This window comes from Malania oleifera, chromosome 8, assembly GCF_029873635.1.
Source record: "Malania oleifera isolate guangnan ecotype guangnan chromosome 8, ASM2987363v1, whole genome shotgun sequence".
In the NCBI taxonomy this organism is placed as follows: Eukaryota; Viridiplantae; Streptophyta; class Magnoliopsida; order Santalales; family Ximeniaceae; genus Malania; species Malania oleifera.
Window position 1 is genome coordinate 85,065,605 of NC_080424.1, and position 19,183 is coordinate 85,084,787.

At 36.0% G+C, this 19,183-nt stretch overlaps 1 protein-coding gene across 1 annotated transcript; it reads left to right on the plus strand.

Annotated features, from left to right (window-relative positions):
- Positions 1-1,826: 1,826 nt before the first annotated feature.
- Positions 1,827-4,660, plus strand: LOC131163065 (subtilisin-like protease SBT3). Its single transcript, XM_058119769.1, has one exon. It carries the CDS (start codon positions 2,107-2,109, stop codon positions 4,387-4,389), a length of 2,283 nt encoding a protein of 760 aa, XP_057975752.1. The 5' UTR covers positions 1,827-2,106; the 3' UTR covers positions 4,390-4,660.
- Positions 4,661-19,183: the final 14,523 nt, after the last annotated feature.

The following is a 19,183-nucleotide window of genomic DNA, read 5'->3' on the forward strand; positions in this document are numbered from 1 at the left end:
CCCACTTTTTCACCGTGATCAAATGTACCATATACATGAACAGTATCGTAAATGAATGGAACTGTATACTTAGACAAATCTCGTATACGTTAACAATATTGTAAAAGTATCTGGTGACACGTGTGAATAGTAACCGTGAATGTTAACCCCAACCCAAAGGCCGTAACCCAAGGCTCTGATACCACTATTAGAAAATTGAATAGGTAGGAACAGTATCACACAACTAAAATAAGAAATGAGAAAATTAGAATTGACACCAAGATTTACGTGGAAAACCCCCAAACGAATCGAGCGAAAAAACCATGGGTAAGAGTAGAAGGAATTCACTATGAAAAATAATAATACAACTTCTCTCTAATTAAAAGAGGAGAACAATGATACCTCTTTCTTGAATTAGGAGTATACAAATCTCTCTAAAATTAGGAGAAACTAGAAACACAGGTTACAACAGGGACACTTTATAGGAAAGTACTTGATTTCTTTCTCTAAAAGCGGAGTTAGAAATGCTTGGGATAACTTCTTCCTTCACCACCACTTCCTTATTTATGGGGATTTTGTAAGCCTCCTTTTCAAAGTTGTCAAATGAATAGTACAATCATCATATGAATAGTACAACCACCATATGGTGCATCCACCAAATGAATAGTATAACCACCTTTGTAGACTTTGCAGCCACCAAATGAATAGTACAGTCATCATATAAATAGTACGTAGTACAATCCTATGTTGGACTTTAAATGTTAGAAATGACTTTACAATTGGATATGTGCTTATGTTAAGTTAGCAAGATTAGTTAGTTAGTTATGAAATTAGCAAGTTAGTTCATAAAATTCAGTTGTATTTTCTGTATTGTATTTTTGTATTAAGAATGCAGAGTAATTTCTCTCCTTTCTCCATCTTCTTTCTTCTCCCTCTACGTGATTAATCTTAATTTATTTTTCATATTTCATGTGAGGCGCTGGCGAAGTAGAGTGGGATGGCAGGCGGTGGCAGAGGTAGTTGTGGGAGGTTATGGTGAGAGTTGGTGGCGGAGGATGTGGTGGAGGTTGTGGTGAGAAGCGGCAGCGGAGGCTGTGGTGGGAGGTGGCGGCGGAGGCTGTTGTGGGAGTGTGATGGGAGGCTCCAGATCTGGTGTCCGTATGGTGGGAGCGTAATGGAAGGCCGTAGATAGTGGTGGGTCGATGATCTCCGGCAGATCTGATGGGAGGCAGCAGACCAGCGGTGGCGGGAGGTGAATGCCCAGCCAGCGAAGGAGAGGTGCTGCAGCTGAGTTGCTGTGGCAAAGGGAGAGTTGCTGCGGTGGTGCGTACAGAGGAGAAAAGAGGAGAGGGGAAAGGGGCGTTTGCCGATCTTTTTTTTTTTTTTTTTTCTTTCCTGGGATCAAATGTGTAAAAGAATTACTATCTGGTGCTAACTGAATCAGCGAGGGAACAGTATGCTGGTTCCATCGGAGGACAATCTAATCCTATTTAGAGCAAAAATAAACAATCCCGGCTCTCTGATATTAATCTCTATTTGGAAATCGTTAAATATAAACTAATGCTTTCTTAAAAGTACTAATAATAAAATAAAAATTTTTAAATTAAATCAGAGAAAACCTACTCTTAAAATCATGCACTTCCTACTTTAAATTTGAATAGATTTTAATATAATTTATATTATATTTAATTTAAATCTGATACAAATCTAAATTGAAGTCTAATTAATTTTTTTTAAATAGCCTAATACATTATTGCTATTACAGGTTAATAATTTAATCTCTTAAATGGTCCAAAATAACATAAAATTGCCTAGTTTATGTAATAGTACAACAAAAATGATTGCCCAAATATTTTGAATTTAATTTTTTATTACAGGATTCAATAGCAATAATTAATATTGGTACTGAAATGTTTCCCCTACTCAAGTGGATGGATTGGAGGCCCTGCTGTACTAAGGTTGTACAACCCACGCTTCTAGTACAAACCCCACACACCTAAGTCATCTATTATAGTGGTTTACAAGTTTCCTATCACAAGTGTTTATCTATAAATATATCCAATACTCACACCTCCAGAACTGCGACATTCCAATATAGAACAGTACTTCTCCTTCCATTGCTTATCCATGGCTGCTCATATTCCCTTGCATGTATGGCTTCTGATCTCCATCACAGCTGCCACACTATGCGTCATCACACAATCCCAAACTTACATTGTGCACATGGACTTATCCGCCATGCCCAAAGCCTTCTCCAATCACCATAGCTGGTATTTGTCCACTATTAACTCTGTATCAGATCAAACCAAATTTACCACTTCTTCTGGATCTTCTTCTTCTTCAAAGCTTCTCTATAGTTATAACCACGCTATTCGTGGGTTCAGTGCCATTTTATCCCCTAGTGAGCTCAATGCCCTTAAAAAAACTCCGGGTTATATTTCATCTACCAGAGATTTGCAGGTTACAGTCGACACAACCCATTCGTTTAAATTCCTTGGCCTAAACCCCCACATCGGCGCATGGCCGGCGTCGAATTTTGGCAAAGATGCCATAATCGGACTAGTCGATTCCGGAGTTTGGCCGGAGAACGAGAGCTTTAACGACGACGGCATGACCGAAGTCCCATCGAGATGGAAAGGAGAGTGCGAGAGCGGCGTCCAATTCAATTCCTCAATGTGCAACAGAAAGCTCATCGGAGCTCGGTTCTTCAACAAAGGCGTAATGGCACAATTCCCTAACATAACCATTCTTATGAACTCAACACGCGACACCGACGGCCATGGCACGCACACCTCCTCCACCGCCGCAGGCAATTACGCCGCCGGAGCTGCTTTTGACTGTGGCTATGCCAAAGGCACGGCCCGAGGAGTGGCGCCGCGGGCTCGGGTCGCTATGTACAAGGCAATCTGGGACGTGGGAGCGTATACGTCCGACATCATCGCGGCAGTCGATCAGGCCCTGATCGACGGCGTCGATGTTCTGTCCTTGTCGTTTGGCTTTAACAACGTCACCTTGTACGACGACCCCATCGCCATAGCCACCTTTGCGGCCATGGAGAAGGGCGTGTTTGTCTCCACCTCGGCGGGAAACGACGGGCCTACAACTCGAAGTCTGCACAACGGATCGCCGTGGGTGCTCACAGTCGCAGCCGGAACTGTCGACCGGACGTTCTCCGGGACAGTGATTCTCGGCAACGGAGTGTCGGTCACGGGATCTTCTTTATACCCAGGGAATTCGATGGCAACTCCAGTGCCGGTTATCTTAATGGGGACGTGTAATAACGCAGCGGAATTGAAGAAAGTTGGGTACAAGCTCGTTGTGTGCAAAGACAACGATGGCTTCTTGAGCGAGAGAATAGAAAATGTCGCAGAGGCAGGGGTCGCCGGCGGCATCTTTATCTCGTACAACCCCAACTTGAATGACTACATTACAACCTCATTTCCGGCAACGTTTGTGAGTCCTCAGATTGGAAAAATCATCACGCACTACGTGGAGAGCGGGTCTGACCCAAAAGCGAGAATCGAGTTTAGAGCAACGATTCTCGGCACAAAACCTGCGCCACTCGTCGCACCATACAGCTCGAGGGGGCCGTCACCGACTTGCCCGGCAGTTCTTAAGCCCGACATTATGGCTCCCGGCGACCTAATCTTAGCTTCGTGGCCTTCGAATCGTCCGGTGGGCTACAATAACTCGATGCCAATCTTCGGCAACTTTAATCTCCTGTCGGGAACATCAATGGCAGCCCCGCACGCCGCCGGCACGGCGGCGCTGCTGAAGGATGTGCACCCAGAATGGAGTCCCGCCGCCATCCGATCCGCAATAATGACCACATCGGATTCATTAGATAACACTTTCCAGACTATCAAAGATAACGGAAATTATCAGAATCCAGCCACTCCTCTGGCAATGGGGTCGGGACACATCAATCCCAATAAGGCTTTGGACCCGGGGTTGATTTACGATGCGAATCGCGAAGATTACGTGAATCTGATTTGCGCATTGAATTATAATACGATGCAAATCCAGACAATCATAAGATCCTCTAATTTCAGCTGCGTAAACGCATCTCTCGACCTCAATTACCCTTCTTTCATCGCCTTCTTTACTGGGAATGACTCGACCAGCTCCCTGACTTCTACAAAAGCGCAAAAATTTTACAGAACGGTGACCAATGTAGGGAATGGAGCGTGCAGCTATCGGGCGAACTTGACATCGGTGGACGGATTTCGAGTCACCGTTGTACCGGAGAAGTTGAATTTTAGAAAAAAATTCGACAAACAAAGGTTCATGCTGAGCATAGAAGGGCCGAAAGTGATGAAAGAAACCTTAGCTTATGGATTTCTGAGTTGGGTCGATTATGAAGGTAAATATGTGGTGAGAAGTCCCATAGTGGCTGTGGGGAAGCTATAGGTAGTTGAATGGTCTCCTTTTGGGGGCTCAAAGCACGTTCATCGGTTGGTTCGCCGGTGCCATTATACTGTCAATTTGGTTGGTGAAAAAGGGGGAAAAAAAAAAAAAAAAAGGTTGGTGGTGAGGTGACTTCAATTTCAGCTGATTGGAGAAGCAACGGTTTTAAAATTTTGCGGTGGACACCGATTGAATATTTTTGTATTCATAATCGTATCCATATAAGCATTATTTGGGGAATTAAAGATACTCTTCACGTGAAGTCATTATATATATATATATATATTAAGAGAGTGAAGTGGAGAAGGAAGCCCATTACCAAAACTGCTTTCATACGAATTCGTGGTGGCTGCGTGTCCGTCATCTTACTGGTGGCCCAACGCCCAATTTGTCTTCGATACGTCAAGTATTCGATTCACATTAATGTAAATAGATTTGTTTTATTGGCAACTCTATCCCTCTGTTTAAGAATGTCATATGAGGAAGTCATTAGTTGCATATTATACATACCATATAAAGACTTCAAAATAAATTAAAAAATTATAACGAGTTTAATTTTACAAAAATGCCAACTACACATGTGCATGCATTAAATGAAATTAAAGTTTATTAAGTTAAGTAACGTCAATTTAATTTGTAAATTTTTTACTTTTAAGAATAAATTTGTTGCAATTGATTTGTCATAATTATATATAAAAAAATCCATATGTTATTATCCTAGTGGTGACAACTATTTTTACATTCTCAAAATTTTTGTCATTGTACTTCATAAATTAACCAAATATAACTTTAAGCTTTCATCATTTGCCTTAGCATCCTTCATTTTAATTTTTTTAAAAATAGATTGTCAATAAATCAATTAGCTACTTTTGAAAACCTAATACCAAAGAAAAAAAAGCGTATTATTAATGTCTTTTGAACTACAAGTTTGATTCCATAAAAAATGAATTTGAGACAAATTCGAATTGAAGACTCGCACGCCCCAAAACTCACTCGTATCTCTGAGCTATACCTGATCAAAGTATCCAAACTATATATTTGTTGTTCCTTGTTTAAGAAATATATTATCATGAACTTTGAATTGTTTCGCTAAAATTTAATAATCATGTTTGAGCTTTGCTCGAAGTGAATAATTGGACCCATTGGCAATTTATGTATTTTGCCCTTTAATCCTCCAATAAACGTATAACTAAGGCAAATGACCTCCAATTAAAATTATCAAAAATCAATTATGCTCAATTACATTGAATTGAAGTAAAATTTTAACCACTCAAGTAGCTTGAGATTTTCATGCATAACTAGAGCTCCAAATGAGATGAGTCAACTCAAATTGAACTTTGTCATGTTAAAGTTTGTTCATTTAATTTTTAACTGATTTGATTTCAAACTGAGTTTTTATATACTTGCTTAAACTTGTTTATAATAAAAAAAAATTTCACAAATTGATCATAACCCCTTATCTAGCTTATCTGTTTGCTCAAGAACATCTTCATTCTTTAGGAATTTCTCACTATGAGAGGTTAAAGACTATTAGAGTTTGAGAGTTTTGTTAAACGAAAAAAAAAAAAAAATGAAAGTGAAAACTTGCACATTCTTACTAATATTGCTTAGAGTTTTTTTTTTTTCATGGAAAGCAAGGGTTATAAAAATAAAATAAAATAAAAAAATAAAGTAAAATAGAAAACAAGAAGCAACTACAAAACAATAAACTAGAACAAGAAAAGCAGAAGAACCAACCTGACCCTTTTCTAACCTATCTCCAACAATATATAAATGAGCATCTATTCTCCAACCCAGCTGGATTTTGAAGGCAAGCTAGAGGGATGCAAACACACATGCACATGACAAAATGTCCATAGTTGCTAACCCACTAAACTAATCAAGTGGCTTCGGGCATTGTCCAATAACTAAATTTGGGTTATGGAGTTTGTGTAGTAACCCGACCCAGGAAATAAAAAAATAAATAAATAAAAGAGAGGGATGGAAAATTCAAGAACAGGGACAGCATGGCCTCTTCGACGAATCTTAGTTTTCGTGAACGAGTGCCTTTCCAGGGATCGTCGACAAAATTCAGGTCCTGGTCAACTAAGAGATACTGAGAGTTCGGAATAATTTTGAGCTTCAGGTTCGTCGACGAAGCTTTGTGGTCGTCGATGAACAACCTTCTGCGGCTTGTCGACGAATGCTCCACTTCGTCGACAAGGGTGGCTGAGTCAAAGACTTAAAGGAGAAGAAACATAAGATATTTTGAAAATAAATATCTTTTCTCTCATTCTCTCTCTCTAACTTACGAACTATACTCTCACTACAAAAAAAACTGATTTTTAATGACGAAACTATTAGTAACAAATAACATTTTGTCACTAAAAGTAGGTATGAGTGACGGTTTCGGCAACCGTCACTAATACGACACTATTAGTGACGGATTTGAAACCGTCACTAATAGTTTCGTCACTAAAACCCGGAAAATATAGCAGGAAACCATTTTTCTTGCAAAAATTATCTCGGAAAAATATTAGCGACGATTTCTGTGGTATTAGTGACGAATTAAATATATCACTAAAAGACATTTATTAGTGACGGTTCAAATAACCGTCACTACTATCATTTAAAAAAATAAAAAAAAAATTTGTTCAGAGTATTAGTGACGAATATAAAGATTCGTCACTATTAACCCCTTTTTCAAAATCGTCACTAATACTTCATTTATTTAAAAAAAAATTAAAAAAATTAATTAAGAGTATTAGTGACGAATCTAAAGATTCGTCACTATTAACCCCTTATTAGTGACAGATTTGGAAACCGTCACTAATATTTCATTCATTTTAAAAAATAGAAAAAATTTAGTTCAGAGTATTAGTGACGAATGTGAAGATTCGTTACTATTAGCCCCTTATTAGTGACAGATTTTAGAACCGTCACTAATATTTCCTTTTTTAAAAAAGATAAAAAAATTTTGTTGCAGAGTATTAGTGACGATTGTACATATTTGTCACTATTGGCCCATTATTAGTGACGGGTTTGAAAACCATCACTAATACTTCCCTTATTTAAAAGAAATTAAAAAAAAAAATTTCACACTATTAATGACGAATTTATATATTCGTCACTATTGGCCCCTTATTAGTGACGGATTTTATAATTGTCACTATTACTTCCCTTATTTAAAAAAAATAAAAAATTTGTTTTAAACTATTAGTGACGAATATACAAATTCGTCACTATTGGCCCCTTATTAGTGACGGATTTGAGAATCATTACTAATATATCCCTTTTTAAAAAAAAAAAACTTTATTAAACACTATTAGTGATGAATTTTAAGATTCTTCACTAATAGTTTCACACTAAAAATCCGCACGCGGGTTCCCCAATCTAGCTTTCCCTCCAAGCCTCCTCACTTCCCTTCACTCTCAATCTCTCAATCTCTCCATCTCTCTCCGTCTCTCCGGTCTCTCTCAATCTCTCAATCTCTCTTCGTCTCTTCGGTGTCTCTCTCTCAGTCTGTCCATCTCTCTTCCTCGCCACTGGTGCTGACGCTCCGATCTGTCCCCGTCCCCTTTGTCGAGGAGATTAACACCGCCGGAGCCCTTCAAGGTATATTCTCATTCTCTCTCTCTCTCTCTCTCTCTCTCTCTCTCTCTCTCTCTATCTCTTAACCTCTCTGGTCTCTCTCTCTCTCTCTCTCTCTCTCTCTCTCAGTGTAGCCATCTCTTCGTTGCCACCACTGCTAAGGCTCTGGGTTTGTCCCTGTCGTCTTCTTCGAGGAGATCCACAGGCGGAAGCCTTCTAGCCTTCAAGCAGTTATGTTTGATTTGAAGAATTTGATGACAGTTTTGTATATGGAAAAATTTGAGTTACTTCATTTATTTTGACTTTTTAGAGGTTCTTTCTATGTTTGAATTTCAGGACTTACAACTCTTTGCTAAGCTCCAGTGCTAAGTTTATCGAATTTTTGGCGTGATTGTTGAAATGAGATTTAAAAATTGTGTTGGATGAAAAGAAGTTGAAATTGCAAAACTAATCTAGAAATAAATTCTTTTTATAATGCAGGTTTTTGCTTAAAGATGTAAATAGTGTTTATTTTCCCTAAATTTGTTTTGTTCTTTTCTAGGTTTAATTTTATGATGTTTGAGCACTAATATTATTGTATCTAGATTAACAATAATTAACGTTGCTGCGATCGAGGGAGTGGTGTGAGGGTGCGCAGGACAGACATGTAAGTGAAACAAAAGATTTAATTTATTACTTGATTCAAAACATCAAAGTTGTAGTCTTACTTATTCCTTTTTATCATTTTCATGACTGAAATTAGGCACAGATGGTCGAGCTGAGGGATGCAACTGTTTCTCAATTTCATCACTAATAGTGCCGCATTAGTAACGGTTACTAAAATCATCACTAATACAACACTATTAGTGACGAAATTGAATTCGTCACTAAAAACTAATTTTCCTGTAGTGCTAGTCTAGAATGCCTCCTGCATCGCGGATGCAGTTGATGTGTATTGCATGCTGGTAGTGGATATAGGTTCTTGTGTTCCTTGAACTTCTTATAAATGACTTATTTGAACCTATCAGGTGCATATTTTATGGGCAAATGTCCAATTTACAGACGGCATGCTGCTAAAATTTCGCTAAAATTTTTTCAAAAAAAAAAAACCATGTACAACGATAATTATGATAAAATGAATGATAAAATATTTTTGAAATGATGAGTAAAAGTTAGGAATAATAAGAAAAGAGGCAATGTAGGCTTAGTTCATTTAAAGAAGCATTCATTTATATGTTTTTGGTCCGTAAGTCTAAAGCATTCATTGCCGAGCCTAAACCTTTGAAAATATTAGAAACACTTGGCTAAGGATTTGAAAATTTGAAAAATGGCATAAAGTGAACATATACGTAACTCAGAGGGAGCATCATCTTCATAATTGTTTAAATTAAATGCTCTCATCATCACATAACGTTCATGTCCAAAAGCTTAGATGAATAACAATACTACACTGAACTCAATACTATCCAATGCTCTCTGCTATTTATATTCTGAATTTAATTGATACATGTACTACTGTCATGAATTATTGATTGTTACTGAACTTCTTATAAATGACTTATTTGAACCTATCAGGTACAGGTTTTATGGGAAAATTTCTAATTTACAGACGGCATGCTGCCAAAATTTTTTAAAATTTCCCCAAAAAAAAAACCATGTACAACTCATAATTATAATAAAATGAATGTTAAAGTAATAACGATTGGATTGACATCTCTATCAGTCCTAATTAAAATATTGCGCAGATGAGGTCAAATTCTAAGTTGGATTCGTCTAACAAGTGGATAGGTAAATGTAATTTGCATATATTTCAATGATTTTATTTGTATTTATTTAGTTTTACTTTTTAATTGAGAGGAAAAAGTATAGTGTCACGGAAAGAGAGTGGTTGAAGCAGGTGATGTGCACTCTACTTCCTATATATATACTCTTCTCTTACCATGTGTGCCAATGATGGTTACAACCTATGCATTATAACCTTACTCTTGTTAGACTTGTATGTTACAAAAGATTGGAGTCATTCTAAGCATTTTCTTTGCAACGAAATTACTAGCAAACTTAAGGCATCTCAATCTTAAGATAGTAATTACACTTATGGTTAATGAATATTATCAAATTCTCGATTGTTGATTCAGCTATTTTGGCATTTTCTATTATTGGTGTTCTCTTCAGTTTTTCTGTTGATTTGTTGGCTGCTCACTGTTTTTATTACCTCATTGGTTTCCGATTTTGGGTCTTCCTGCACTTTTTTGTCCTTAGGCCTCTGACTTGAGCTTTGTTTATTAATGAATTCACTCGGTTTTACCTTCATAAAATTAAAAGGTAATTACACGTAATATATATAAGTAGTTGCAAGTATAGTTGTGTGTGTATTTTCTCATGGTTATTCAAAGACCCTTTCATCCCTTCGACTTTATAGGCTACCTTTCAAGTGTGCAACTCAATGGAAATATGTGAACTCCGTGTTTAGCTTTAAATATTGACATTATTTTCTTTATTATTGATATTACTACCGTAGAAATTGTGTAATATGCATGATTATGAAATCTTTGCGAATTTGTTATATCATATAATTATTTTTCCTGATTATACTGAGCACCAACTCTCCTTTATTTGTATACTAAATTTTTTTAATGACTCTTAATTGGTAAGATTCACGGCTGTCATAACATCAGCACGATGTCATGCATGCATGCACTACAGTCGTCAGATGCAACTTTTGAGTATTTCTTTGTAATTTTTATTGTTATTTGAACAAATGAAGTTTTTGTATTTTAATTTGAATCTGTACTAGTATTTGTATTTGAATTTTTAATATTTTGAAATAATTTTTTTTATCTGAACATATGTTATTTCTTTATTTTAATTGAAATTGTATTTAAATTCGAAATTTTGAATGATTTATGAATTTTGTAGTAATTATGGTTTCAGTTTATGTATTCAAAAATGTAATCATAGATTTTTATATAAGAATTGATGATTAAAAAAAAATTAGTATTAAAGATTTTTTAATTTTTCTAATTATTAGTGAATGATTCAAATTCGTCACTAATAGCATACTATTAGTGACAGATTTCTAATTCGTCACTAATACTAGGGTATTAGGGAAGGATTCAAATTCGTCACTAATACTCTGCTATTAATGAAGAATTCAAAATCGTCACTAATAGTAAGGAATCCATATACTTAATTTTAATCAGTTCAAATTCAATAGAAAAGCTTACATAATTTATTCCTCTTACCTAAACCTGAAAAACAGCCTACCACGTTGCCTGGAACAAATCCTAGGTTCCTGACTACAACGAGGAGAAGGCCACCGGGAAACCGAGGAGGAGGAAGTAACAAATTAGAGGGCTAGCCAGAGCCTCAGGAAACCTTAGGAGAGAGAGAGACGTGTTGGCCTAGTTAGGCTTACAACTCTTGATTTTGATCATAACAAAGTAAGGTTATCTAATTTGTTTCCAAGTGAAGGTTATCTAATTTGTTTCCAAGTGATACTATTTTAGGCAAAGATGATTTCAACAATAGAAAGGAAAACTCTGAAAGCTCAAATTTCAAATGCCATATCTTCAAAGCTCACAAGGATCAAGGAACAAGGAAAGTCTTACATAAATACAAGTGATCCATAATAAAAGCTTAGAGATGTCTGAAAGATCAAAGATCAGTGAAAAAAAGAACTCAAAGCAAAGAAGTGTCAAATTTGTTTTTAGAACAAGCTTTGTAAGTACTTCAAGTTGATTCAAGTATGAATTTTCATTTTGAAGCTCATTAGGCAAAGACATACTTAGAAACCTGAAGTTCTAAAGTCTTGGAACATATTTTTCAAAGTTAAACAAATTAATATTTCAAGATTAATTAAGCAATGACGAGAGAGATAAAAATGTTTTTTTTAAAAAGGAAAATCTGCTTGATAGACGACTGTTTGTCTATGGACAGATGACTAACATATTAAAGGATCTTAATTAAGAAGACATAAACATGACAGATGACTATCAGGTACTTGACCGACGACTGTCAATGAAAAATGAGACGACTACCACTCCTCTATATGTTTTAAAAACTTGGTTGTTTAGTGACAGAAGACTATCACCCTAATGACAGGCGACTGTCACCTTACTGCTTGAGAAATATATACTTGAAATGCATGGATAGACAATTGCCAAAGAGCACACAGTCGTCTGGCTCATGGAAATTTTTAAAATACTCATGGATATATTTTTAAAATTTCAATTACTTGAGGCCCAAATTAATATTAAACTTGGACCCTACTAGGTTTTGTCAGCCGACTGCTACTCCTTTGTATGTTTTAAAAATTTGATCATTTAGTGATAGACGACTGCCACCCTGATTGCAGGCAACTGCCACCTTACTGTTTGAGAAATATATACTTGAAATGCATGGATAGATGACTGCCAAAGAGCACACAATCGTCTGGCTCACGACAATTTTTAAAATGCTCACAGATATATTTTTGAAATTTCAATTACTTGAGGCCCAAATTAATATAAAACTTGGACCCTACTCCAAGTAAACTTGGGGAACAAGCTAGAAACTTTTCTACATCTATAAATACCCTCAAGTTACATTGATTTGGGAACCAAGATTTCAAATTAGCAATCAATCTTAAGCATTCTAAAATTCTAAAAGTTCTTTGTTGCTCACAACAATCCATGAAGATCTCTGAAGTCTTGCTGATTTTCTCACTGATATTATGCTTCAATTACTAATCTTTTCATCTATTGAAAGATTCCTACAGTGATAAATCTCTAGAGCTTCAATCTGAATTTCGTATTGTGAATTTTATTGAAGTGCATAGTTTTTGATTTGTACCAATCAACTCTTTGAGGAGCAATTCTTGTACATCTTGTTTTTAAATCTTTGTAGCAGATTGATACGCGGTTCGAGTGTTGAATTGTTGAACCAAATAAGGGAATATTGTTTGGAGAAAGCGGGCTCTAGCCTTAACCAAGGAGTGTTGTAATCGGTATTGTTCCGCTTGGTAAAGGAACGGTGATAGTGAATCTTTCGGTGGTTTTGCCTCAAAAAAATTTATTCCACCTAGACTAATGTAAATGAATTTGTCATGAATTTGTGAGTCCTAAGGTATACTTGAGCTTCAAAATATATCATATGACATGTAAATACAATTAATTCTAAATACCCATTCCCATTGACGATCTCGAACTTGATGCTTGCTTCTCCATCCTTTTATTCTTCTTGATCCATGGATTGAGCCAAAGTGATGTACTTTAGGTTCCTTGTGGCTTCAACATCAAGATCACCGTTTATGCATTCTAAATCATGATCCTGTTCACAAACTCAATTACACAGGTCAAATACCAAGTGATTTTTCATTATCAAAACAGGATTGGACTCATAGAATCAACATACCCATATGGCATTTTGTCCATGCAATGCTGATGATAACCCTATTATGAAGTCCATGAAGATGTGTTACTGTTTCCACTCAAGAATGTGAAGTGGTTGCAAAGGATCTGCTGGTCTCTGATGCTCCGCTTTCACTTGCTGACATACCAGACACTGCTCCACGAATTGAGCAGTCTCCCTCTTCATGTTATTCCACCAGAAGGATTCTCATAGATCCCTATACATCTTTGTGCTCCCTAGATGTACAATATAGAGAGAGCGATGAGTCTCCTCCAAAAATGTCCTTTTAATCTTTGCGCTGTTAGGTACACATAGTCAAGCGTGAAATCTTAGAACTCTTTCATCCGAAAGATAAAAATTTGCATGTAGCCCACTCGATACTTTCTCCATAATTTTTACCAACTCTACACCTTTCATCGAAGCAGCCTTAATCCTTTCCTGCAAAGTCAGTTGGATTACCAGACTGGCAATGAATCCTTGATGATTCCCCTCTACCAATTCCATTCCAAATCCCTCTAAATCCATCCTGATTTTCTGTTGAGCTACCACTACCAAAACTAGCGCATTCGCTAACTTCCGACTCAAAGCATTAGCTACCACATTAGCTTTCCCTAAGTGATAATTTACGGTGCAATCATAGTCTTTCATAAGTTCTAGCCATCTCCTCTGTCTCATATTCAGCTTCTTTTGTGTAAAAATATACTTAAGGTTTTTATGATCTGTGAACATTTCTCACCTTTCACCATACAGATAGTGCCTCCAGATTTTCAATACAAAAACCACCGCCGCTAACTCCAAGGCGTGTGTAGGATAATTCTTCTTGTACTCCTTGAGCTTCCGAGAAGCATATGCGATAACTTTTCTCCATTGCATCAGCACACACTTGAGGCCTTTATAAGAAGTTGTTGCTTTAACTCCTGGAAGCTCTGTTCACATTCATCTATCCATTCATATCTTACATTCTTCCTGGTCAGCTGTGTCAGAGGGCCTGATAACTTGGAGAAACCTTCTACAAATCGATGGTAGTATCTTGTCAATCCCAAGAAACTCGTAACCTCGTGGACATATTTCAGTCTTGCCAAGTCCACTACGACCTTTATCTTACTCAGATCCACAGAAATACCACCCTTGTATATTACATGCCCTAGGAATGCAACCTGTTCCAGCCAGAACTCACACTTCTTGAATTTGGCATACAACCTCCTTTCCCTCAACACTCGAAGCACTATTCTTAGATGATCCTCGTGCTCTTTGGGACTCTTTGAATAAACTAATATGTCATCAATAAACACCACCATGAGCTGATCCAAATACGAATGGAAGACCTTATTCATTAGGTGCATTCGTCAGTCCGAATGGCATAACCAAAAATTCATAATGGCCATATCGGGTTCGAAAAGCGGTCTTCGGTACATCCTCTGATTTAACTTTCACCTGATGATACCTAGATCAAAGATCGATTTTTGAGAAAACTTGTGTTCCCTAAGGCTAGTCAAATAGATCATTGACACTGGGTAGCGGGTACTTGTTCTTGATCATCACCTTATTTACCTGCTGGTAGTCAATACACATCCTCATCGACTCATCTTTCTTTTTAACAAATAACACAGGTGCTCTCTATGCAGATACATTGGGTCTGATGAACCCCTTGTCCAACAACTCTTGTAGTTGTTCCTTTAATTCTTTCAACTCCACTAGAGTCATTCTGTACGGAGCCTTAGAGACCAAAGTTGTGTAGAGACCCAAGAAATAATAATAATAATAAAATAAAAGAAAATTTTGGAGCAAGACCAAACCGTCGACGATTTGAGGGAGTCTCAAGAAAATCGTCGATGGTTTTGTGTGTGTATGGTTTGGTGAGACCAAACAGTCAACGGTTTTAGCAAGCTTAGAAAAACCGTCAACGGTTTTGAGTTACCGAGAGAAGATAAAGTAAAAATATGGTAAAACAGTTTGGTTAAAGACCAAACTGTTGACAGTTTTGACCGGGGATAGCAACCTATAAATAGATTCTAAGGTTATTTTTTTTTAGAAAAATTTCTTCTCTCTTCCTTTCTCTCCTTAAGGTTGTGGCTCTCCTCTCTCTCTTCAATTTTCTCCCCTAAACTTAGTTAGATTGATAAATAAACATCATTTCGGAGTCCTAGCTGCAATTCCTAGCTATTTAACCCAGGTGGATTCATAGTTTTGGGATCCTAGGCACCACTCCAAGAATCAAGTAAGGGGATAGATTATGCTAAGTATTTTTAGAAAATTCACCGACTAAATTGTAGTATTTGATTACAGAAATTATATATATGATTTTTATCAATATTCAAGCATATGGAAATGGTTTTTATGAATTAAAGTATATATTTGAGTAAACCCTAGAAGGTGATTTAATGTTATTTCTTGTTAAAATATATTTTTCCCAAGCAGTTAGTATATTATAAAGGAATACTCAAATCGTGTGGCATGACTACAAACATTTTTACTGTATATATATATATATATATATATATACTCATGTTAGATTATTTTATGATTGTACAACACAAGTACGGTTTGATAATAATTTTCAGAAAAAGTTATAAATACTACAGAATCTATGATATTATTTAGTATATTATGACAGTTCAGTCGGCCTAGTGCTGTGACAGTTCAGTCGGCTTTATGCCATGATTAGTTTTGGTATGACATTTAATATAAAAATTATGATAGAACAGATTTTATGCAGAAACCTAGAAATGAGATTTTGATACAATTATATTATATGAAATGTATTATATGGTAGTAGAACCCTGATAGATTAGTTTAAATTCTGAGAACAGTATCATAGCTATTACGTTAGATAAGTATGGTAGTTGATTATGCCATTGAAGAGTAGGATATCCTATCATAGCTATTACGTTAGATAAGTATGGTAGTCGATTATGCCATTGAAGAGTAGGATATCCCTTTTAGTAGTCCAAACCAGGTTGGGGTAGCCAATCATACTTACAGACGCTTTATGTTTGGCTTAGCGTGGTAGGCCAACCATTACTAAGTCCTGCCTTCGGGCTGCACAACCCAATTATGTGGGGGTAATACATGATATGAACTATCTATCCATCCAGGGAAAAAATTTCAGTATTATACAGATATATAAAATGATTTACATATACAACGCAACTTATTATGATAAAGTATGCCTATGTTGAAAAATATATATTTATCAGACTTATTTATGTATGAGTACAGATTTACATAATTTACCAGTTAAAGTTAATTATTTACAGAATATGTTTATAATACGCTAGAACTCATGTTGCCACACACTGATAATAACCTATTCCTTCTTACGGAGAGGTGTCTCACCCCAATAACTTTAACATTTCAGGAAATCCAGGCAGCTAGGTTTAGCGAGCTTTGAGGGAAAGAAGGTTTAAATATTATAGCAGCAGAGTAAGTATTTAGGAGATAGGAATATGTTTTGAATATCATGGGATGTTTTTGGAGTTTGGGGATATATATATATAATTATGGAAATATTAGAACTCTGGTATTGCATTTGAGGATCATATATATTATGCTTCTGTTGTATTATTAGTATGTATTTATGGACAGGTATATCCCCGGTACCCCACTTTGGGTTCGGGTCGATATTGATATTATGGTATCAAATCATATTATTATAGATATAGTAGTATAACTTTTTCGGGTTTTTACAGTTTGGTATCAAAGCTTAAGTTGCTAGGTTCTTTAGATTTCATCGTATAACAATACCAAAGTATAGGAATGGATCTTGATGAGGTTAGGAAATGGGCAGATCAGAAATTTAGTAAGTCATTATTAGAGGTTAAATAAGAATTTAGGATTTTGTATTGCAGCTTGGAGGGAGTAATTCCATGACGGTTTCTGTGATTTTCCTAAGACGAAGGTTTCAGAAAAGTCATGGTAACTATTGTTTGTTCTTGTTTCTGAGTTGTTGGCCTAACAAGACTTACGAATCTTATTTTGATGATAACAAATCCAGGAAATTTAACATGTTTTGGTTCAAGTGATGATGTTTCAAGAATTAAGCATTAGAGTTCAAGATCAAGAATGCATTGATTGCCTACATTCCAAATAAGTGATTAAAAGAAAGCTCAACAGATCAAAGTTTGACAAATCTTATGAAAGTTTAAAGAATGTTGAAGCTCAAAATCAAGATGGACTCAAAGGAAGACATACATGAAGACTTTACACTTCGAATATTGAAGTCTTAAGAAAGTCTTGTGTAAGCACTTCAATTTAAAATCATTATGGATACTTTGAAGCTCTTAGGAGATTATTATTGACTTAGAGACCCATTTTTAAAATGCTTGAAAAATATTTTTTAAGGTTAAAAGTTATTTCAAAAAGGTTAAAATTATTTTTGAAATGAAAAGCACCTTACATCTGCATTGATGAGTAATGTTCTCTATCAAAAACTCCTTATCTTAAAAAGTGTCCAACATGAAGTTGTGGGATTTTCTCTTAGCTTTCTATTAATACCAAGAATGTTCAAATTGTCGTTGTATTAGTGAAAGTTATACTCAAAATACTGAAGGGTGGTTGAAGCTGACAGTTGCTCTTTTTGAAAGGCGAGTGACTTTCCAAATTTAAGATAAAGTAGCGTGGGAATGTTTTCAAAATTGTTTCCTTGGACTCCAAACTTTGTATAAACTTGAGAAATACTTCAAGTAAACTTCAGAAGTACTCCAAGTAAACTTGGGCAATAAGAAATTACTTTTAGAACTCTATAAATACGTGGAAAACCAAAGGATTTTTACACACAACTACTTACAATCTAAAAATCAAAGTCTCTAATTCTCAAAGCTCTCTTGCTCACACATCCTTGCTGAAGTTCTACTGAATTCTTGCTGATTTCACAAATCGGTTCTTGTACTCTTACTAAGTTTCATTCAATCTAAAGAAGAACCCGATGATTAATTTCTTGAGCTTCAAATTCATTCTTTATTGATATTTAATTTGAAGTATATTAGTACTCTAACTTGTACTAATCAACTTTATTGTGAGAGTGTCTTTGTACACAAGAATTTGTTCTTATTTCTTATTGTTTTTGACAGTTTAGGTTATTGAATCGTTAGTTTACCAAGCAAGGGGTATCGCTAGGAGAGGAGGGCTCTATTCTATTTGAAGGAGTGTGTAAAAGGTTTTCTCTGCCCGGTTAAGGGAGCGGTATAGTAAATCTTTGGGTGGTGCACCTAAGGCAAGGACATAGGTGGGTATAGCCGAACCTCGTAAAAATCTTGGTGTCACCTTCTTCCATATTGTATTTAAATTACAGCACATATAAACTGCATGGATGCTTATTTGAATTGCTGGATATTAATTTACTTTTGGGAATTGTGGAAATCGTAAGGGAGTACGTTGATTAATCAATATTATTGCGAAAACCACAAGGGAGTACGTTGATTGATTAATACCAAAGCTCACTAATATATTGGTTGGTTACATACTTAAAATCAAGATACTTATTTGATATCGATATTTGAATTTTGGAAACTTGGTTGAACTTTCTATTTTTGTGATATAGGGCTAACTTCATTGATTGGATTGAATATCAATTGTACTTGTGAAGTTGTTGTGTACGAAGAGTGTGATTGCAAATTAACCCAAATTGAAAAAGGGGTAAGAATTAACAAAAAATTTATAAAAAGAATTTTAAAAACCCAATTCACCCCCGATCTTGGGAGTATACCTAACTTTTCAATTGGTATCAAAGTGGGGTTATAGCAAATCTTAAATTAGAAGCTATATAAAATCTCTATGGCACACCTAGGCGTATCTCCCTTTGCCGAGGGTAAGTCCTCAACTAGACCTCCTAGTTTTTGTGGTGTTAACTACACCTTTTGGA